The sequence below is a fragment of the Ictidomys tridecemlineatus genome, chromosome 5, assembly GCF_052094955.1.
Source record: "Ictidomys tridecemlineatus isolate mIctTri1 chromosome 5, mIctTri1.hap1, whole genome shotgun sequence".
NCBI lineage: Eukaryota > Metazoa > Chordata > Mammalia > Rodentia > Sciuridae > Ictidomys > Ictidomys tridecemlineatus.
In genome coordinates this window covers 51,170,052-51,194,016 of record NC_135481.1, presented here as the reverse complement: position 1 = coordinate 51,194,016, position 23,965 = coordinate 51,170,052, and the positions used below count along the sequence as shown (strand labels likewise).

The 23,965-nt window shown below is 34.5% G+C and overlaps 1 protein-coding gene and 1 non-coding gene across 3 annotated transcripts; both read right to left on the bottom strand.

Moving 5' to 3' along the window:
• Nucleotides 1-915: 915 nt before the first annotated feature.
• Socs4 (suppressor of cytokine signaling 4) lies at nt 916-23,959 on the bottom strand. 2 transcript variants are annotated; one of them, XM_005337952.5, is made up of 2 exons: nt 23,630-23,959; nt 916-7,296 (listed from the first exon to the last, which is right to left on the bottom strand). In XM_005337952.5, the coding sequence occupies exon 2, from the start codon at nt 7,201-7,203 to the stop codon at nt 5,884-5,886; it is 1,320 nt and encodes a 439-aa protein (XP_005338009.1). In that variant the 5' UTR covers nt 7,204-7,296; nt 23,630-23,959; the 3' UTR covers nt 916-5,883. The 2 variants fall into 2 exon arrangements, with proteins under 2 accessions (XP_005338009.1, XP_005338008.1); XM_005337951.5 differs by having other exon boundaries at nt 23,600-23,958.
• Trnaa-agc (transfer RNA alanine (anticodon AGC)) lies at nt 7,670-7,742 on the bottom strand. The gene has a single exon. It is a non-coding gene; the product is annotated as a tRNA-Ala (tRNA).
• Nucleotides 23,960-23,965: the final 6 nt, after the last annotated feature.

The window sequence follows — 23,965 nt, the reverse complement described above, 5'->3', positions numbered from 1 at the left end:
CATGGACCCAGCCAAGGAATCTGTTGGGTAGTAATGATGTTATACGAGGGATGTGGGCATAAAAACATATACCGGAACATACATTATTTTTATATAAAAATGTATGTAGTTACGTGTAAGCCATTAGTGGGTGACTAAAAACCTCTTTAAAGACAACAAGTGGACCTACTCTCCAGTACAGTTTTTAACGGAAAAGGAGTAACAGGAAATTTGGATGCGTAAGACTTGGGGTAGTCCTAGTTGGGATGAAGGCAGTTTCGGAAAATTACACTACCAGTATGGAGGACCTATCCTGTCCTCAAAAGAGACAGCGAATCAGCAGTGACTTATGGAGTCATTAAAGCCTGGCGTAACAGAAAATAATATGGTCTGGTCTTAAATGCAAATTTTGATCTTGCTCTCATTTTTTGAATCAAATCTAAAATATTTGCATCATAATGTTACCTTCTTTTGATTAAAAAAAGTTATACCCAATTGGTGTGCCTCCCTCACCTCACCTTAGTCCTGACCTTGGGTATTCAAAGCTTTTCCTTGCCTGCCAAGGACCAGTAACGGAGCACGCTGGAGGTTCTATAGGAATTACATGTCTACAGGAAACATTTGCTTAGTTACAAACTCCCCATCTAACACTTTTTCAACTGATCTGTCCAGTTCTTTCAATTCTTTACAGTTGTCAGATCTGCAATGTGATAGGAAGACTTTCCTACCTTATGTTCCCTTTTCCCTTTTAATCTTAGTTTCACCACAAGGTATAATTGCATCCTGGCCTGTTTCTGGAAGCCCCCAAACTGATAAAAACTAAAAGTGTATACAAACGGACGGTGTGTAAGGATGCGGACTTTTCAAAAGTGTTCCTTTTCAAATTCCGAGTTGAATGTGTGAGGTAAGGACATTTTAAAAACAAAACACAAAGTCTTTGGGTTTCACATGTGAAGATTTAATTAAGTGAAAAATTATTCGGATCAAATTGTTTAAACTCACATCCAAGAACAAACAATCAACATCAAAATTAGAAATAAAAGTGGAAATAGACTACTTTGGGGGATATGGTGTGGATCATACAAGCCTGATTGACGAGTAGTTTTGTGAAATTACTATTTAAAACTCTGTATATTCAAGTATATATTTTGTACTTGGCTAATACAGATTTTATTCAATTCTAGCAAAATCAGCTCTCAAGGCTAAAAGCTTAGATTTGATCATAACCATGGCAAAGTGATTATCATTTTTATTGCAAATGTAATCAACTTAAAAAGACAAACATCAATTTGACCTTATGAAGGGCAAGAGGAAATTGCAATTGTTCATTTAATTGCAGTCTAAACCATAAATTCAAATTGTACTGTTTTCTATTGTCGCATCAAGCCAAGAAAGCCTATTACAGACTACAAAAAGTGAATGTGACTCTGCAGGGTCTACTAAAGAAATATTTTGAAAACCTACCATCACATTATTACTTTATGGGTGTACAGCAATTATTTTCAAGTATGCTCCATGGGTCACTTCTTACCAAAGGATTAACCTTCAGGAAGTGAAGTGAAAAGTATTATTACCTACACTTTATAGGAAATGAAGGCAAAGGAAGATGTTGAGATTGAGTAAGATATTCAAAATTACAAAGCAAAAGAATAGCTTTGAGATAGGATTTATGAGCTAACCCTCTTTCCATTGTATTATAAGCAGTCTATATGTTGCTTACAAGCCAATATATTTTTAAGTTACCTCAATTTTTTTGTGTTCAATGTCTTAGTAAAGATTTGTAGTGCTGCTTGTTTCTAGTATGTCATCAATAAAGAAAAATTTTGTGCTTTGTTCTTTCTTTAGAAATACAAGTGAATGTAAAACTGATTATGTTAAAACAAAAATGGTTAAAATATTTTTTTCCTAAAATAGAAACAAGATTCCTTGACTAAAAAATCTTTTACTTATGTGGGCATTACTTAACATTTCTCAAATAAACTACTTAACATTATATAGTAGGCTATTTTACATTATTTTGTCTGCAGGAATGTGTTATAACTAAGTCTACTTTCCTGTAAAATTTGCTCTACAAAAGTCAAAATACAAAATGACATGTCTATTGGATTCTGAATATAGCTAAATGTGATGAGAAATATTTTTAATGAAAACAAGAGTTAGATCTCAAGGTTTTTGTTTCATAGGAAATAAGTGCTCTAAGACATGGATCTATAAAATGATCCAAACTTCAAACACAGGAAGTTGATAACTTGATTTATCTTAATGGCTTTGGCTCATGAATAAATGATAAAATTTTGTTTTTTCTTATCTAAAGAAGTGTAATTTATGAGTCCTATTGCCACATTTGTTCTTCTTCTTAAAGGATTTTTAATTACTAAAGCATTCTTTATATTATTTATAAGAAGTCAAAACTTTAACTGAAAGCTGTTTTTTTGACCACAGTTGGCCATTAGCTGAAATTCAGGAAAGAACACAGGGTTTGATCACCAAATCAATAAATCTAGCCTCAGGCTGACTAAAAGCTTCCTTTAATCTTCCTATTAGTTCTTCCTTTAAATTAAACCATTCCCTCTATGAATTATTTAGGTGAATGCATGGTTATAGAAAGATTACATATGACTTTTCATACAAAATGCTAAAGGAACCTAAAAAAAAAAAAACCCATTCAGCATATTCCAAGAATTACAGCATGAATTAAGATGCTATAGATTAAAAAGGTAGTGGGGGGGGGGGAACGTGTTCAAAGAGCGGATATATATCCTGAAAAGCTTGAGAGAAAAATAGAAAAGTGAAGTTTATTTCCTGATTAGCACAAGATAATTCCCAAAGCACAGCTAAGTGCCTGGTCCAGACAAGCTATTAGCTATTAAGTAGTTCCCTTTCACTGTCAAGTCTTTTCCCTGAGGTAATGCCTAAATTCTTAATATCTTATTTTCTTTTAGCTCCATTCTCTTTCACCGGTAAGCTCTACATATTTCCACCATGCTGAATTCTTTCTCAACTCTGGATTTCTACTTTTCAAATGTTTATAATGTTTAGTCTAGTGCTAGAAATGATTCTAAATAGAAATTTTGTATCTTTTCACATTTTTATTCTCAAAATTTACTCATTTTATTGTTTTATTTCTGCAGTACTAGGGCCTTGCTCACATGAGGCAAGAACTCTACTTCTGAGCTACATCTCCAGTCCTTATTTTATTTTGAGACTGGCTTGCTAAGTTGCCAGGTTGGTCTCGACCTTGCAAACCTCCTGTCTCAGCCACCCAAATAGCTAAACTTACAGCAGCCACCATGCCTAGTTCAAAATTTACTCATTTTAGTTACAGTCCAATAAATACATTTTTGATGACTTATATAATACTGATGTTCTTCCATGTGTACTCTCACAAAAACATAGAGAAAGGGGATAATCTTTTAATATTCTAATCCCTTAATTTTTTAAAAATTTAAGTTTTTACTCTTTTCCATTCATGATAAATAATTCCCTCCTCAAGTCTTTATGTATGTCTACTTTCCAAATTTCTTTTCATTGTAGCAAATACCAAAGGGAAAATACAAATCATTTCAGAGTAAATGAATTGCCTGGCTGTTCTCATGTAGTAGATACTTCAAGGATGCACATATGGCAGTACTTTGAAAATGTTAAGAGGTGTTAATACTTTGAATTGAAAAAAATAAAAAAAGCCCAGAGAAAATATACCACAAGTAATCAGTTTGAATTATATGAAAAGTTATTTAGATCTTGACTTTCATAGAAACACTAATTTTTACCACTATAAAAGATAACATAATTATATTTCATTTTTCTTTATAAAACTACCCTTTAACAGAATATTCATAGGCTAGTCATTCCCTAGGTTTTCAGTACTGATAAAAAGTTATTTTTAAAAGAAAAATATTTAAAATAATTGTTTCACAGAAACAGAAAGTCTTATCAAATTCTGATAAAAAACTATAATCATGGGTAGAGTCTTACCACGCTATTTTCTTTCACCAAAGATGGTTATTTAGGAAGTGTTATATTAATAAGATAAGCTTCTCAGTGATCTATAAAAGTTCCACAATAAAGATGAGGTAGTATGAGACTTTTCTACCTTTGTAAAAGGTAAATATCATCTTTAGAAGTGATATTTATCCTGACACTGATGTTATGATAATCCTGAGTCTCATCACTTCTAGAAGAGGTGCCACTTGAGTAGCTACCTTTTGTGGAGATCAAGACAATCTTGAGACCACTGAGAAGAAAATGCTAGAAGATAATGGTAACAGATTTTCCTGGTTTAATTTTGTAATTGCTAAAAGTTTACTTTAAAGCTATTATTGAAAAATGCTATTTTTATGTGAATAGCAGAACTGCAAGATAGGAAATGGCATTTCAACATAAAAGCAACAATAAATAAAACATTTGCTCTACCTTGGAAATTTTGTAGGTCAAAATAAAATTCAATCCAAATAGAAGTTTCCTAATACAGCTAAACTAGCATCAAGGTATCAATGGCTATATTAAAAAATGCCAATTTGTACAAAGGGGCAGACAGTTCACCAAAAGGAAAACTGTGGAATCTTTCTAGACTTATTAGTCACTCTTTTAAAAAAGAATAGGATATCATTTCATTTTATTAGTTACACTGGGCTAATGTTTCTAAAAATGCTGCCCTCTTCTTGGGATAGTAAATTTGAAACATGATCATTTTTTTTGTTCTGATCAGTATAATGTATGCCAGATAGCTTTCCTTTTTTGAAGTCACATTAAAAACCAAAGTTAATTCTGAAGATAATAATAATTATTTGGAACTTGAAGATCAAAAAATAACACAAAGCTTCCTGAATATTGATCTCCATGTATACTTCTTGAATCTTTATTCAAGTCAACTGAAAATAATGAAAAACTACTTAGGTCCTCTTTGGTTAACCAGTAGAAATCTGTGGTTGTTTATAATCTATGGAAATTCCTGAAAGTAACAGGCTCAGAGCTTCTAAAAAATAGCTAAGTAGAATCAACAGTTCATAAATGAATACAGAAAAACCCTAGTTGCTTTAATTACTAAGTATTAATATTGTTATTATTTTTAAAGTTTTCATTGAGAAATAAAGTTTATGTTTTAAAGATGGTTTAACTCAGGTGGGGGTTTTAGTTCAGTGGTATAGCACATGACTATCACGGGTAAGGGCCAAGGTTTGCATATGTGTACACACATGTACACATGAGGATGATTTAACTCTTCCAGGTGGAGAAGACCACCTATTTAGGAATAGCAAATGACCATGCCATATTGTAGAATAAATGCACCTCCAGAATGTCATGTTTTCATTTGATGCTCATTGATTTGGATTAATCCTGTTTTACAGTTAATATTTAAATTAAAAACACAGAAAGTTTGACTTTAAGCCATTTTGTTACCTGTAACATTCCTATAGTAAATTATAAAAGTCAATTACACTAGTATGGATGAATTGTAGCACTCATCTTTACTGAAGAATTTTAAAGTTCAACAAAAAGGGGATGAGGAAACTATATTTTATGTATAGGAACACTGATAACATAGGTTAAAAATATTATACATGTAGAAAAGAACATAAATTTATTATTAAAGAAAAATACAGAATATCCAAATGTATTTGTAATGCCTACCAAATTTCAAATATGCCTGGACCATCTATAAGTTAAGGAAAGAAAATTTTAAGTATACAATTTACACAATAAAAACCCAAACTGAACATACATGGTTAAAAATATATGTTAACATCCAACAATCAGTGTAGCATAAAAAATAAACAGATCCAGCAGAGGCTTATTTTTGATTACAACTGCCTTTGCAGAAAAATTCAAAGAGGAATAACAAAAAAAAAAAAAAATATTAAATGAAAATACATATGCAATTATTCCCATGTTACTACCCTTTTCCTAGCATTGTTGTTCTGGCGCATCAATCCTGAGTACTCTAACTTTTGATTTATAATGATACTCCTTCAAATATAATTTCATAGAAGTAGGAATTGGAAGGGCATCAATACCATCATAAGTTGTACAATTACAAATAACTGTTCTGCAAATATGCTGCAGGGAAAAGGGGAAAGTCCGAATTAAAGGAGTGGATAAAAGTGGTTCAAAGAACATACAGGCGCTTGGGTCCTTATAATGTTCCAGGAGTCCAGTAATATCAGGAGAATGGAAGACACAAGGATCATGTGCATCAAAGCTAAAGTTGTGATTCCATTGTTCAATTCTAGCATGGAGAGAACGACTATAGCGTCTAAAACTAACAGAGAATAAATAGTCTTCCTGTGCTGAGTCTCGAAGTAAAAAGGTACCTTCTGGTTTTCCTTCTAGTAGAGCTTCAGCTGCATATTTATCCATAACTCCCCAGTAACATGGATTGTTATTGATCTGAAGGAGGTCTGGTACAAGACAGTGAACATAATCAATCTGGGTGTGGTACTTAGGAGGTGTTTCCAACTGTAGGATATCATCATCCATTTCCCATTTGGGTTTGTTTCTTTTTCTGGAACTTGTGCAAAGTGTTATAATTTCATCATCTGAATCCATATCACTATCTTCTATACTGTTATTTGGACCTAGATTCATCATAGAGCCAGTCATGGGACCACCTCTACATGAAGCATTGTTGGTAGTTACAACACAAGGTTGAACATTGGTATGAGAGAAACAGTTTACATCTTCCAAGTTTCTTCGTTTTAGCTGACCATCCCTCAATTCACTCTGAGACAAGTCTGTGCTTACCCATTCATCTGATTTGGGACTTATAGGAGCAGTGTGTCGTTTAATAAAATGCCATCTGAAGGCTAAATCTGATCGAGGTGGAAAAGGACACTTATCTAACATTAGTTCACTGATATGAATTTTTCTTTTAGATGGAAGCCCGGAAGAGTGTCGACTACTACAATTCTTTATTGGAAAACACTGCCCCACAGCATCTTGCAATTTTTGTTTAAGAGATCGGCCTAAAAATCTATGACCACAGGAATGATCTAAGTCCAACTCAATGGATGAACAGCTGTGATTTCTTTCTTGGCTCCTTAAAGGAACTTCAGTTTTCTCTATAGTATCCACTGTTTCAGCATCTGAACAACTCTCACTCTTTTTGGACCAAGACAACTTCTTTCCACTCCACACATAACCATCCTTTCTGTCAGCACTTCTACTTCGACTAGTTTTGGGTCTTACATCTATATTTTTACTATTATTTTCACTACTTTCTGCCATTTTAACAAATTTATCCACAGATTCCAGTGTTATAAATACTGCTTTTTCAGTTTTTCTGACAGGATGTTTCTTCTGAGCACTTTCCGGATGTATCTAAAGGAGGGGAAAAAAAGTCATTAGCGATGTGTTACCCACCTTTTATTTATAATATAAAGCCCCAATTAGACACAGATGAAAACATAATTAGTACATGAAAAAGATGAGTACCGGCTATGTTGAAAGCAGTCCCAAGTGTTTTGTTCCCACTAAATGTAATCTTGGATTTCCACAGTCAAGAGTCTAAGGTTCTGTTCCATAGCTCATTTCCAATATGTATCAGAAAAAGCCATGTCTGCTCTCTCAGCTATAACATAGGCTTAAATCTGAATAATTTCTAGTCTTGAAGTGTATTTCCTGCCTCTTTCTTTTCATTTTATTTTAAAATTTCACAACAGATCAGCGAATTTTTTTGTTTGTTTGTTTGTTTTTGTGGTGCTGGGGATCGAACCCAGGGTCTAATGCATGCTAGGCAGACACTCTACCACTGAGCCACATCCCCAGCCCTACATCAGTGAATTGTAAGAATTACAAGTCTTATATGCTGTCTACCCTATACTGTTCCTTTACTTCCTTCTTCTTGTTTCTGTTCCTACTGATTAAAATATGAACAATTTTAAGCTGCAAAGTTAAGAAAGTATTAAATAAATAATTACCACCAAGCAGTAGGAATATAGTTTTGTCAACACATGTCAACTTTACTACTAATTTATGCAGCTTTCTAGAAATATGGAATTAGACTTTTTTATTCTTGAACATTTCTTTTTAAGAGAGAGGTGAGAGAGAGGGAGAGAGAGAGAATTTTATTTTTAATATTTATTTCTTAGTTTTTGGCGGACACAACATCTTTGTTTGTATGTGGTGCTGAGGATGGAACCTGGGCCGCAAGCATGCCAGGCGAGCACGCTACCGCTTGAGCCACATCCCCTGCCCTCTTGAACATTTCTTGAAAACAAGTAGATTTCTATAGGATATTACCTCTCCTATAAAGTTGGGTAGACAGGATAGTATTTACATTGTAAAATACTGAGTTTCACAAAGACTCATGGCAATGATTGGTCATAAGTAGAATTAAAGTATTTTTCAGTGAAATAAGATTTTAAGTCAGAAACTAAGGGAAGAAGTTCTATAATCCCAAATATATTGCACATGAATTTTTTTTTTTTGAAAGAGAGAGTGAGAGAGGAGAGAGAGAGAATTTTTAATATTTATTTTTTTTAGTTCTCGGCGGACACAACATCTTTGTTGGTATGTGGTGGTGAGGATCGAACCCGGGCCGCACGCATGCCAGGAGAGCGCGCTACCGCTTGAGCCATATCCCCAGCCCTGCACATGAATTTTGAGACTGGGAAAAACAGTTATGCAACATTCTGATTATGATTACGTTTCTGACAAGGCAAGAACATTAAAAATTCCAAGTCAAGTAACTCTCAGGCACTTGAATGCTTTTTTTTTTTTTTTTTTAAATGGCACTTGGGATTAAACCCAGGGTCCTGTGCATGGGAGGCAAGCATTCTACCAACTGAGCTACATACATCCCCAGCCCTTGAATCCACTTTTAAAGTAGGTTTTGAAACAATCATATTATATGATTGAACATACTAGCAAACAAAATAATTTATAAGTGCTTAAAAGTGTGAATAAATTATACAGACTTTCCAAATAGAGTATTCCTCTTTTGGTGATTAGACTTATTATTTTTATATAATGAGTCCACTGATATATAATAATTTAAAATCCTTAGGGAAAAATGTTTCTAATCTAATTGTCAAAGATATACCTTCACTTAGCAGACCCAAAATTATATTCAACAATAACTTTGCTTATTTATTGACTAAATTCCACTGAACAAACAATAAGCAGAAGCAACAAAGCTAGCTATAGAATATGAAAATTCACTAAGGTTTGTATCAGAATAGCAGTTTATTAGCTGTATGACCAACTTTACTGGACTGGGTGAATTTCTTAATCTTGCCTCCTTGCTGCCTCTTAATTATGACAATTCTTCTTTTTATATCTTCTATTCTTGATAATATTCCCACCTTTACCAGGGTCCTGCTTCAGTATTTCTTTCTTAATTCTTTATTGTCTTCAAAATTCACCAAACTCTCCTTATAACATCTTGATTTTAATGCTTCCTTAAAAATTTCCTAATGAGTAGGAAATTGGATTTCCCCTCAAAATGAAAATAGTTTTTTGTTTTTTCCCCAATTATACAAAAAATAATTGTAAAGTTTGAAAATGGCTGAGTGAATTATTCCTTCCTCAGAAGTCAGCCCAAAACAATAAGAGAAGATAAAAAGTAAAATCACAAACCTAGGGCTAGAGGTGTAGCTCGGTGGTAGAACGCTCACTTAGCAAGTGCGAGGCTCTGGTTGCCAAGGGAAAAAAGTCCACAAACCTCATCTCCAACAAACTATCAGATAATCTATAACCTGAGAAAACAGAAGAGCAATAACTGACTCAGTGGCAGAGAGCTGGGTGTAGAGGTGACATGGACAAAAAGGAAGCCAACAGAGCAGGCAAAGTTCAGGACCTTTAGGCACGACGTGCTACAGAAAGTGTGGGCAAAGAAAAGGAAGGAAAATGGAAAGGTATTTGAAAATTTGTCTAAGAACTGTTAGATTTCTTAGGTTTTTACTCCCATACTTAGAGACATTTATTATTTGACAAACTAAACCAGAGGTTCAGGACTTTGGATACCAGACATAGGAAAGTGCAGAGGGGAAGCTGGGGACTAAAAATAGAAGGACTAAATAAAAAGTTTTTTTATTCCCTTCTTCCACGTAGCTCCCAGAACTCTGGTGAGCAAGCTTACACTTCCCTACTAGAACAAGAGAACATACTTTTTTCTTTTCTTTTCTATTTTTTAAGAATCTAGCCTCTAGTTATTTGTTTTATGTGGTGCTAAGGATTGAACCCATGGCCTCACCTGTGCTGGGAAGCACTCTACTACTGAGCTACAATCCCAGCCCAGGAGAACATACTTTGCTAGGAAACAAAGTGGTCAAAGAGAAAAGACATAGATGCTGAGAGCTGGGAAACCACTAATAAAAAGTCAGAAGGCCACACAAGCATGCCCTGAAGTTCACCTCTACACAGCCCCGCCTACACACACACACACACACACACACACACACACACACACACACACACACACACACACACACAATCCAGGAAGCATAGTTGTGCTCTACTCACAGATGATCAGGTTTTAGGAAAACTTCTAACATAAATGACAGACCAAAACATAAAGTTTGAAAAAACACTAAACTGTGGAAGGATTAGACAATAAAAATAGATTTCTGAGCCTCAGTGGTAAAGTGGCACTTTGCAGGAGGGAGGCCCGTGTTCCATCAACAGCACCACAAAAATAAACAAACAAACAAACAAATAAATAAATAAATACTGGTTTCTTCCAAGTTAAGAGAAGTTATTACAACTATGAATAAGACATAAGAAGGAGGTGAGGACAATTGGAAATTAAAAATGATTGCTGAGAAAAATTTGGAGGATAAGTTGAAGAAATAGAAAAAATAATGGTTAAATAGGCAGGGAAAAAATTAGAGGATCAATATAGGTATTTCAGAGAAAATAATAATAAAATGGAGAGGTGAAATTACCAAAGAAACAATACTGGAAATTTTCCTAGTGAACATATTGAACCACTATGGTTGCTGCTCAATTCTAGGTTGTATTAAGCCAATTAAGATCTGGAAGATAGCCCTCCCCACAAAAAAAAAAAAAAAAAAACAAAAAACGCATACCTAAAGGACATGAGTTTCCATAATGAAAGAGCCTACTGAGCATCTAAGTACACAGACTGAGTAGCCCTAATATGAAAATCTGAAATGCTCCAAAATCGGAAACTTTTTGAGCATAAATATGATGCCACAAGTAGAAAATTCCATACCTGACTTCATGTGATTACATCACAGTCAAAATACAGGCCCATAAAAATACTGTGTAAAATTACCTTATATGTATAAAGTTTATATGTTTAGACTTAAACCCCATCCCAAAGATATTTCATTATGTACATGTAAATATTCCAAAATCTGAAATGGGAAATAATTCTCATCCTAGGGAACACTGAACCTGTGCTGAAGACTTCCTGAGAAGGAAAGAGTTATAATCAAAGGACTACAAATAAAATGGTATTTGTTTTCTCAACAAAACTGGAAGCTAGAAATTAGTTTCCTACCTTGAAGAGATAATCAGTCTAACTATCAGTAAAATATGAGGTTAAAATAAATTGTCAGACATGCAAATTTTAACCCATATTAGATAATATATTCTTCCTGTAAACTCTAACCCAAGGAAGATGTGTGATAGGGAAAAAGAAATGTGAGTTCTGGGGAGCAAGAAGGGAATCTCTTGAGGGGGTGTGTGTGCAGGGCAGGGTTTAGAGCTGTTAGAGGGTAATCAGCCCAAATAACCACACAAGGACAAAGGCTCCAAGGTGAAGGATCTTGAGGAGAAAATAGATTAACTTTTAGAAAATTTAGAGTGCGAAAGCAAATGGAAAAAGGATTATGTAACAAATCATTACAGAAAAATAAGAAAGTTATCCAAGAAAATAGGAGCTACAGGTATAGCTGTGTGGTAGAAGGCTTGGCAAGCAAGTGTAAAGCTCTGGATTAGATATCCAGCATCACCAATAAGGGGGGGGGAGAAGAAACATAAAAACCACCTGCTCAGCAGTGCATGTTATTTAAATATTCATCAAAATTATGATATAACTAATGTGAGGATGGCAAAGAGAGAGAGGATAGAAGTAAATTCCTATTCACCAAAAGAGGAATTGAATACAACGTGTAAAAATTGCTGAATCACAAAAAGCATAAATATACTATTTAGAAAGATGAAGGTAAAAAAATCAAAGAGTTAAAATATTTGAAAGTAGAACCAAGTGACAACTATCATAATCTCATCAACTGGCAGTATCTGTTTTAACATTTTCAGTATCTTTATACACATATATGGCAAGAATGTGGTTTCATAGCACAGAGATGGCAGGTATTAGAAACACGGTTTGAGTCCAATCCTGTTTTGTACTATGTGTATGATCTAGACACCTCAATGCATCCAACTGCAAAATGGATGCTATTTCATCGGGGTACTGGGGATGAAATAATTTACATAAAGTAATCAGTTTAACCATGGAAATGCATTAAGTTAAATAAATGTTAAAATATACTTTTTTGGGGCTAGGGTTGTGGCTCAGCGATAGAGGACTCACCTAGCATGTGCGGGCTCTTGGTTCGATCCTAAGCACCACATAAAAACAAATAAAGGTATTGTGTCCAAATACAATTAAAAAATAAATACTTAAAAGAATACTTTCATGTATTTATAAAACAGATATTGTTTTGTTAAAGTAACTAAGTCAGTTTTACAGAAAGTTCATAATGAAGAAATCACAGAATATCTCTATTCCAATACTTAATTATAAAAAAATTTTTCTAAGTATAATTGTGAGGAGAAAACCCAGTGTTTTAAAGTGAAAGACCAACATGCCAGATAACAGCTGAAATTCAATAGACCACAAAGCTATGGGAAAATTTGTCATTTACCCCCAGAGAACTAATCTCCAGACTTTCTCTACACAAGTTTACTTTAAGGCTTACCAAATTTTAAGTAATAGGTACCAATTGATGGACTATCTATGGGTTTTAGGTGAACTTCTTACCTGTGCTAATGCTGCAGATGTCCATAAAAGAAAGTGAAAAATACCATTGTTTTAGGCCGAGTATTCCAAACATTTTCACACACTTCAGAGTGAAAATTTTCTTCTGTTTTGTATTCATCTCAGAATTATAGCCTTGAAAGTGAGGCCCCTAATAAACGACCAGTATAATTCCACATCTTGTACAACCACAAGAATGAGATCTTAATTAAATAAGTTATACTCCATGTATGTATAACATGTCAAAATACACTCTTCTATCATGTATATATAAAAGAACAAATTTTAAAAATCTCTAATTTAATCCCAGTAGCAGCATCTGTCTCAGGTTACATATTCTGCTTAGCTTTTCATGTACAGATACTTGGTTGAAAATGAAAATGTAACTTGAAATTAGAGAAAAACAGACTAAATTTTGCTATGCCACAAGTATTTAAAATATTCCCTTTCAAAAGAAACTTCACTTAAAGTGTATAAAAATCTGTTCAGATCTCAAAGGATAAACCTTTAATAAGTTTCACAGGACTTGAATTAGGCATTGTTGGTTACTATGTTTAAAGTGACTTTGATGATTCAAAACTTATAACAATAACTCATCTATCTTGGTAGTAGAAATATAATTAATGATGGCAACTATGTTGCATGATCTTGTGTATGTTATAAATCTATAAATATTTTTATTTATAAATTAACAATATATTTCCAAATCGGATTGTCAAGTGCTTTGAACTAGGACCATTAATAATGGGCTGGCCCTACTTGAAAATTGTCAAGATTGACAGCCTTCAGTATTAAGACATATTCCTTTGATTTGTTATCACTTCGTAAAGCAATGCAGATAAAATAAATGCAACAAACATGGAGACAAGGGAAAAAAAAACTGAGGAAAAAAAAAGTGAGGCCTCTGAGTTTGATCCTGAGTACTAAAAAAAACTATTAGAGTTTCACATAAAATTTTCCTAGCTATTATTTTGCTAGAAAACTATGAGTTCATGCTCAAAATCACTTTTGTAAAATGTTGTTCTCCCTTATCTTATATATGGTCCAGTGTGGGGAGCTACATTGAGTTACCATGCCTTCCAATCCTGATGCACCACAGGGAACTGTAAGATCACTGTAGTCTGGCGTGATAGTGCCATGATTCCTGACTCAAGTTTTTTCCCCCACTCAGATAGCAAGCCCAGTCTTCTGAAAAGGTATACCCCTCGGGTTGAGCTACACTCATCTATTCTTTTGTAATTCTACCCCTTTGCCCTATTTGGGATAGAATGTTCCATGGAAAATCCCTTTGTGTGTCCCCTTCTCTTGCTCTGCCTTTGGGTGTGGCCTTCCCAGATGTCAATCTGCAGACAGCAGACATCATGAAGTTAGACTCAACACCCCGCCCAAACCTGACCTCTTGCCTCATTTGAATGGCTTCTCCCCAATAAAAGGGTTCAGCACATGTTCTCTCTCTTTCCATGGACTCCTAAGATCAGAGAAGCCATCAGAGGACCCAAAGAAAAAGGTATCTCTGTTTCTTGTGTGATTATTTTGTGCAGCCCAGTTCACCTGGAGTGACCTTGACTGTTTAGTTGTGAGACAGTCCAGAATGTCACTGAATTATTATAGTTTTCAAAGTAGGAAGAAAATTTAATTTCTAATTATATTTGTCTAAAAAGTAAAAAAAAAATTAAGATTAAATTGAATATATGGCTGACAATGTTACCATCCCTCATTGTCATATGTTCACTTATCTGATGGTATGAAGCTTTAGAGGGAAGAGTGGGAGTCCCAAGAGCTGACAAGGCAGTCCTCCTTACTTTACTCACTATCAGAGTACTGCAACTGTTGCACATGATCTAGATTAGATTTGTGGACTATATTATTATTTTATTATTATTTAAATTTTTTTTAGTTGTTGATAGACCTTTTTGTTATTTATTTATATGTGGTGCTGTGAATTGAACCCAGTGCCTCACACATGCCAGGCAAGTGTGCTACCACTGAGCCTCAGCCCCAGCCTAGGACTGTATTATTTTAAAAGAAACTTTACAATACTTTGTAATAAGATATAACCATAGAAATCTTACTACACACAAAACTTGCTAGTTAATTCAAGGCAAAGTACTTACATAACTTGTTGAGCTTTTAAGCATTTTTCTTCCACAAAATGACAAGTGCTCCAAATTTAAGACCTTTACTAAGATTCTCAGAAGGTATTTAGCAAATAGGTATATTTTGAAAACATCCATGCATTTCATCAGTAATGTCATAATATAAGTAAACTCTTCATAGTTTTTCTGTGACTGATTACTTCAGGGTATGTTTTCAATTTATATTCCAAAATTTTTCAATATTAAAAATGAACTCTGCATTAGCAAGCAATAATTTCTAGAATTCATCCATGCAATATTCCTCTTTCTGTGTATGAGTCTTTACCAGAGAACATATCCTTTCTCCTTCTGGAATCTTTGTCACTTTCACAGAGCTCAACCTCATCTGCTTCATTTTAGAGACCAAGACCTGCACTTATCACATGTAAACCAAACATACAGGTGGCAGATGTGGGGCCCCAGAGCTCACCTCCCTCCCTATTCTTTCTCATCTTCCTCTGGACTCACCACGGATATAGAATATCAGCAGCACCAGGAGCTGAGCAAAGCACTTCATTTTTATCCCCCCCGCCACTTTTTAGTGGTACATTATAGTTGTACATATTGATGGGATTTGTTGTTACATATTCATACTAGTACTCAATGTAACAATATAACTTAGTCAATATCACTCTTCAGCATTTCCCCCCTCCCTCCCTCCCCCTCAACCCTTGGTCCTTTTTTTTCTATTGATTTCCCTTTGATTTTTAGGAGATCAAGCCCCACCATTGTTTTTCTTTTTCCTCTCCAGCTTCTGCATAGGAGAGAAAATATAACCCTCTGAGTTTGTCCGATTTTGCTTAACATCATGGTGTTTGGTTCCATCCATCTTTCTGCAAATGCCATAATTTCATTTTTCTTTATGGCTGAATAAAAACTCCATTGTGTATATATACCGTATTTTCTTTATCAGTTCATTTGTTGATGGACACCTAAGCCGGTTCCATAGTTTGGTTATTGTGAACTGTGCTATTTATAGGTAACCTCTTAACAATTACTGAGGCAGTAAATTTTCTGCATTTATGTGCCAGATGCAGTGGTCACATCTGTAATCCTAGCAACTTGGGAGGCTGAGGCAGGAGGATCACAAGTTCAAGAATAGCCTCAGCAATTTAGCAAGGCCCTGTCTCAAAATAAAAAATAAAAAGAGCTGAGGATGTAACTCTGTGGTAAAGGCATCCCTGGATTCAATCCTCAGTACCAAAACCAAACCAAAACAAACAAAAAAAACCAACATTTGCTATGAAGACATCTTATTAGGAAAAAAGATACTCAGAATTTCCTTCTTTGTTATTTGATTTTGTTACAAAAAGACAAAACAATAATGAAACTCTTATTTCTTTACACTTGCCTATGGGGAAAGAAAATTTTCTAACCTCTTGCAGAAGTTTCACTAACTCAAAATTCTTAAAAATACAAAATTCAATCATACTGCTCTCAATAAAGATAAAATTATTTTTATTTATTACAAAGACCAAAAAATTTTTAAGAGAGGTGCTTTGGTGTTTGCCTATATATGTAAACTCCAAATGTAAAAAGAAAGTGTAGAATTCTGAATCAAAATGAGATTAATTCTTGAGATTTTATTTTAATTACATTTTTTATGGTGCTGGGGATTGAACCTGGGCCTCTTGTATGTCAGGCAAGTGCTCTGCTACTAAACTACATCCTGAGCCCAATTCTTAGAATTTTAATAATCTCTGCATAAACGAAGTAGGAGATTAAAATGATATATTTCGAAATGATGGCTTTACTACCAATTTGTGATAGACATCAAAGATAATAGCTTGAAAGAGTCTGACAAATTGTCTATGTACTTTTTGCAGTGCTGAGAACTAAACCCAGGTAAGTAGGCATACTGAAATCGAAGATCTTTGTTAGTGGTTGCAAAGACCTTTTTTTTTTTTTCTTTTTTTGGTACCAGGGATTGAACTCAAGGGATTTGTTGTTACATATTCATACCTGAACCACTGAGCCATATCCCCAGTCCTATTTTGTATTTTATTTAGAGACAGGATCTCACCAAGTAGCTTTGTGCCTTGCTTTTGCTGAGGCTGGCTTTGAACTTGAGATTCTCTGGTCTCAGTATCCTGAGTCACTGAGATTGCACGTTTGTAATCCCAGCGTTTTTTTTTTTTTTTGTTTGTTTGTTTGTTTGTTTAATGAAGGCAAAAGAATCCCTCATTCAATAATTAATTTCTTATGAGGGAGATATGTTACACTGCCCTGGGGAGTAAACTGTGACATTTTAAAAAATCATTATTTCTTAGTGAGCAAGAGGCACATGTTTAAAGAGAGAGTTTATATAATAAATGCTCTGTCAAGAAAGCAAATTCTGGGGAGGGGGTTTTGGCTCAGTGGCAGAGCGCTTGCCTAGCAAATGTGAGGTACTGGGTTCAATCTTGAGCACCACATAAAAATAAATGAATAAAATAAAGCTACTGTGTCCATCTACAACTAAAAAAGTAAAAAATAAATTCTTTAAAAAAAAAAAAAGCAAGTTCCCAGATTCACTCTCCATTCGGTCCCAGGTTCTACCACCAACTGCAATGACAGGGATAACAAAATCAATGCCCACTGTGGCACTTTCATTAATAAATTAAATAATATTTAGTTCTACTCAATAAGACTAGGAAAGAGATTTTAGTTAAAGATTTCTATAGAAAACTATTAAAATATAATAATTAAGAAGTTAAACTTTCTCTGGAAAATTATTCTGTATTCTTTAGAATACTGGATAACAACATTATGTATTAATTTTTTTTCACTTAACTACCTATATCTAAAATGCTGATCTACATCTAAGATCAGAATTCCCATAAATACTAGATTGAAATAAATTGATCCTATAAAGAATAATTCAGTATACTACATAAAGAATTCATAAATTCAGGGTAGTATTTCAGCCTGGGACTTTGCCTACTAAATTCATGATTCCAAGTTTACCTGCTATCATGTGCCCAAAAACTCCTTGAAAGCATTCTGATCATAGTCTGTAATATTTGCATTAGATACTGGAGAAATATTTAGGCTCTGCAAATAGAATTTGCGGAATTTACTGGATAGCAGACAACAGATGAATTCCTTGAAATATTTTTTACAGAAAAAAATATGAAAATGAGTTTGTTCACATGAGAAAAATATTTGAACTAAAAAAAATTTTCTCATTACAAAAGCAATACAGGTTAATTTTCCCATAAATATCTCCCTTTAAACAGATACCTAGGTCTCAAGAGACTTTACTGGATGGTAATTTAAAAAAAAAGTAATCATTGGTTTAGTACCTTTGTACCCTCCCTTACCTCTTTCCCCCTTTTCTTTAGTGCCAGGGATTGAACCCAGGGGAGCTTAAACACTGAGCCACATCCCCAGCCCATGTTTTTGTTTTTTCCTTTGAGACAGGGACAGGGTCTTGATAAGTTGCTGAGGCTGACTTTAAATTTGGGATCCTTCTGTTTCAACCTCCTGAGTTGCTGGGATCACAGGCATGCACCACTGTGCCTGGCCTTCTACCTCTTCTACTTTCTTTCCCAATTACAGTTTGATTATGCCAGTGTTTCTAAATCTAGTAAACACTATTTCTGAAAGATGCTAATACATATTCTGCAGAGAAGTAGGTTTTAGTGCTTTTTCACATTGCATGGTAACCAGTTAATAAAAATGTATATTTCAAAATTGCTAAAATTTTTAATGTTGTCACCACAAAAGCTACATCAGTGAGGTAAAAGATATGCTAATCAGCTTAACTGAAGCATTCTATTAAAAAATACTTTGATTAAAACATCACATTGAGCCAGGAGCAGTGGTGTACATGAATTCTAGCTACTAGAGAGGCTGAGCTCAACAGGAGGATTACAAAGTTTGAAGCCAGTCTGGACAACTTAGCCACTGTCTCAAAATAAAAAATAAAAAAAGCTGGGGATGTAGTTGAGTGGTAGAGAACCACTGTGTTCAGTCCCCAGCACCACCAAAAACATAAAATTAGAAAATAAAAATTAAAAAGTCACACTGTATCACATAATTACATATAATTATTTGTTCATTAAAAACAAATAATTAAGGGCCAGGGTTGTGTCTCAGTGGCAGACTGCTTGCCTAGCATATGTGAGGCACTGGGTTTGATCCCCAGCACTATATAAAAATAAACAAATAAAATAAAGATATTGTGTCCATCTACAACTAAAAAAATATTTTTAAAAACCAAACAAATAATTAATGATTGACACTAAAAAAAATTCATATTCTGGGGAAAAAGAGGTCCCCTTTCAAATACATTTGGAAAATGCTTCTCCTCTGCAAGATTATAATACATACTTAACAAAAAGCTCTAGGAGGTACTTCAGTAAAGAAACCTGTTTATGCCAAGGTTTCCTATATTTAACTCTCCACAAACATTTTTTGTGGAATAAATTTTGGGGAAATTATTAAAACGAATGTATGTTTCCCAAGCTTACTAAGAATAAGTTGAAATGTCTAGTAACCTATTGTTAAAGAAGGTTAATGTGGAATGAAGAAAGTAGAAAACTAAGAGCTGGCAATACATGGACTTCTAAAAGAAGAAGGACAATAGTATCTTAGAGAGCCGAATATAAAAGTTGTACTATTAAAACATTTTATGGAATAAATTGGAAAGATGTATTTTTCCCTTAAAAATTTATAATTTTTAATTATAAAAACGACATATACTCAGTAAGTAGTAAATCAATGTTCAGGGCTGGGGTTGTAGCTCAGTGGTAGAGTACTTGCTTAATGTTTAATCTTGCTTAATGGGTTTAATCCTCAGCACCACATAAAAATAAATAAATAAATAAAAGGGGTATTGTTTCCATCTACAAAAAAAAAAAAAAACCTCAAAAAACAGAAATGTTCAGAAAAAAATTGAGAAGGTGCAAAAAAAGGTTATAATTCAAGTACCTGGAAGTAAGCAATTCTGACATTTTGGCCTATTTCCCTGAACTCTTTCTTTCTATAAGACCAATTTAGTCTAAAAAGGAAATTTTAAAAAATTAAAAACCCATAAAAATTAAGAACCTACAGTTATTCACTATCCCATATTTAAAATCACCACAGTGCAGATGAAACAGCATGAGTTGCTAAATTGTAAAATGGTAGGTAAACTCAGACCTTGCCATTCATAGATATGTTACCTCCTTTAAAAAAAAATCTCTGGGAATATATTTAGTGGTAAGTGCTGGGAATATATTTAGTGGTAAATGCTGGGAATATATTTAGTGGTAAGATATTTGCCTGGCACGTGTGAAGCCCTGGGTTTAATCTCTAGCAGGGAGGGGAAACAAACAAACTTCTTGGCTTCACTTTTCTCACTGTAAAATCTGGACATGTTTTAACTGCCAGGATTAAAACATATGAAAAAAACATACTGAGATTAATGAAAATGTTATTACTCAGAAGTTTTCTAAAAATGACATGATAAAAGTGCCAAAATCAAGGAAAAAGGAAAGAGAGGAAATAAAGGCTATATATAAGGCAGAAAATCTGAACAAAAACATACTTAAAAATCTGAATTTAGGAGATTCCAGAATTTCTGAAATGTCATCAAACCTTTTCTATTACTCCTAATATTATAGTCCATTAAAAAAGTTTTACACTTTTAAATTACTTAAAAATAACATGGGTGAAAATCACAAGCTTTTAATGATGCAAAAATTGTAGTTTCATGTAAGCTAACTAATAGTACTAATAGTAGTGGTACTGAAATAACAAGCAAGTTGCTTTTTTTTTTTTAACTGATTATAGATTATTCTTTTCACTACTTTACAATTACATATGCTTACTTACATGTAAGGTTGAGTAACAAGTTTCACCTACAAACTAGTAAAAGGGAAATCTAGATTTAAATAAAATTCGTTTTTATGTCCTGATGTTTTTAAATTCTAAGTTTCATGGCAATAACTATTATTTGGAGAGACTGTGGTAGAATATCTTGGATTAGATAAAAGACCTATGCTCTGACAGGGCATTGAACCCAGGGGCTGAGCCACATCCCCAACCCTTTTTATGTTTTATTTTTGAGAAAGGGTCTCCTTAAGTTGCTAGGGCCTTTTTTAAGTTGCTGAGGCTGGCTTTGAACTTGCAATCTTCCTGCCTCAACTTCCTGGAATTACAGGCATGTACTACCACCCCTATTAGGTGTGTGATTTTAGATAAACCATGATCTTTCCAACTCTTAAGTTTTTCATTTATGAAATATTTATTATATCTGTCTTGCTGTGGTAAAAATAAACCTAGTAATGTCAACATGAGATTTAAATACTGTTTGTTTGTGTTTTTTTTGTTGTTGTTTTGTTTTGTTTTTGCCAGAATTGGGTATTTGGAATAAGGTGACTTTTACTGTATCATACCATTTTACACCTTACTAAGTTTATACATGTGCAATAATATCTACTACCAAAATAAGTAGGTTAGTAATTTTCAGGATACATTCGGAGATAGAAATTTTCAGACTTCTAATCTGCCTTCAATGTTATTTTTTCAATACTTTGTTCTCCTGAGCTCTGGTTATCTTCTCTTCTAGTCTTATCTTTCAAAGGATTCCTAATTTTTACACGGAGTACATATTTTATTGAAAAGGCATTTTTAAAACTCCTTCCATAAGGCAATACCAATATATCCTCTTGGATAAATTGTTAAGATTTAGATAATATTACCATTGGTAGAATGGTGATACATCGGTTTTCTCACCCTACTGCCCTTGAGACCAACAGTATCTGTAAGCCTGAGGGTACTGAAGTCCTGACAACATAGCAGACTAACCTTCACGGCAAATGAATTTTCGACCTTGGCTTAATTTTCAGCTAGTTCATTCAGTTACCTACTCCTATGAGATATGCATGTTAATACGGATGAACACATTCCTTTGGAAAATTTTGACACCTATATCACTGACACAGCTAAATTGGTTTCTTTTTAAACAGCTATATTATCTCAAATTACCAAACAATTTTACTAATACAGTATTTAATTTACATAGGTTTCATAAATGCACTATCATCTTGTATATGTTGTTTCAGTTATCTATTTCCCTCAACAGAATCATGAACTCACTAAAGGCACTGACTTAAGCAAATGGAATTATGAAAACATACTATCAAAAGCAGGAATAAATCTTTTAATATTTAAAACATTTTACTGGATAATGATTTAAATCCACTTTAAACAAAACTACTACACACTCACCCAAAGTATCCCATTAATAACACAAGACATTAATAATAATGAATTTTATATATCCATTAGTATCTCCTATGTACTCTAATTGGGTGCTACTAAGTACCATCTCCATTTCAGAGACTAGGAATTTGACTTCGGGAGAGAACCATACTCAAGGTCACACAATGTGTCAAGAGTAAAATTAAAACCTTGGATTGTTCAATTCTAAAGCTGAATCTCATTCATACATGTGAAATCTACAAAGGAGAATTTTCTTTAATCTGTGAATCAAATGGCTTGATTGCTAAGGCACAAAAAAATGGACAGACTTATAGATACTCCATTTAAAACATTTTATAGCTATAACTCTTGTTTCAATTTGCAGATTCTTCTTATGCTGAGCTCTGAAAGTACTACTCTGAAATCTCATGATTTATTCAACATAGAGATGAATATTATGAGTTCATCTTGAACCACCCACTCTATCTAAAGATATTAAATTACTTGCACAAAAAATTATGAATCAGTCGGATTCATGATCTCTAAATAAAATTAATTCACTTAGAGAGCAGCATCTCAGGTACGTTTGCTCTTGTGGGAAATGAACAGTAGGTATTTCCCCACAATTCCAAGTTGTATTTGAGCCAATCACTCATCCTTTTCATTCATACACAAACCTTGGTGTCTAGCAAGCCTATTTGGAGCCCTAGTACTAAAAACAACCCCTCTTATGATGCCACCAAGGCAAGAACACCAATTTGTCTAACTGCGCTCTCAACTTTCCACAAAAGATAGATTGGAAAATAGGGAAATCTCTGCAACGGAAAGACGTCTCACTGAGGTAAAAAAAAAAAAAAAAAGGTCTGACTGAAATTGAAAGCTGGGTACCATAAAAAAAAAATTCTCAAAGATAAATACTAACGAGAGATTGTCATTGTGAAGATATTCATCACAGACCAGTCTATCAATACGGAAAACGTGAAGACAAGAAAAGCATAAACTTGATGGTCAAGATCAAATGAAGCCTACAACAATAGGTCGTTTAATTTTAACTCTTTTTTTAGATCTAAACATACACTTCAGTGAACTTTAGTGGGATATGAATCGGGAAACAGAAGATACTTTTTAAAAGGGATCCCTGGATAGAGTCTCAAGAAATAAGTATTAATTCTTCATCTCTACAGAAGATGAGGGTACGAAAGATTAAAGGACCTCGCTTTATTCTTTTCTAGAGAAGAAATTAAAAGATCTGTCTCTAACTGTGTTCCAAGGAGGGGCTGGATCCGTCGCATGGGAGGACAGCCAGGAAGGAAAGAACACGACCCCGGCCGCAAAGCCTGGCAGAGGCCACCCTTCCCCCACTCACCTCCCAAAGGGCAGTTTAACTGGGGCTGACCGAGTAATTGCCGCCATCACCATAGCCTTGGCTCTCAGCGCACGTTCAAGTGGAGAAAGAAGGCCCAGCCACTCCTCGCACCTCCGGTGGATCCTACCAGGCGGTTGCCTTCCTGCCAATCCCGTGCCCCTCCCCTCGACGACCGGTTCCCGTCTCAGACTTCACGGTCACCGCCTCCGCCGGCTACCCGGGAGCTGCCACCACTTCCGCGTTCAGCTCCCTCTTTTCCACGCTCACTGTCCCAGCAGCCGGTTCTTTGCCTCGCGGCCGGCGCGCAGCTGACGCCACCATCAGCGACCTCGGTCGAGACCTGCGCTGGGCGTGGGCGGGCCGCGC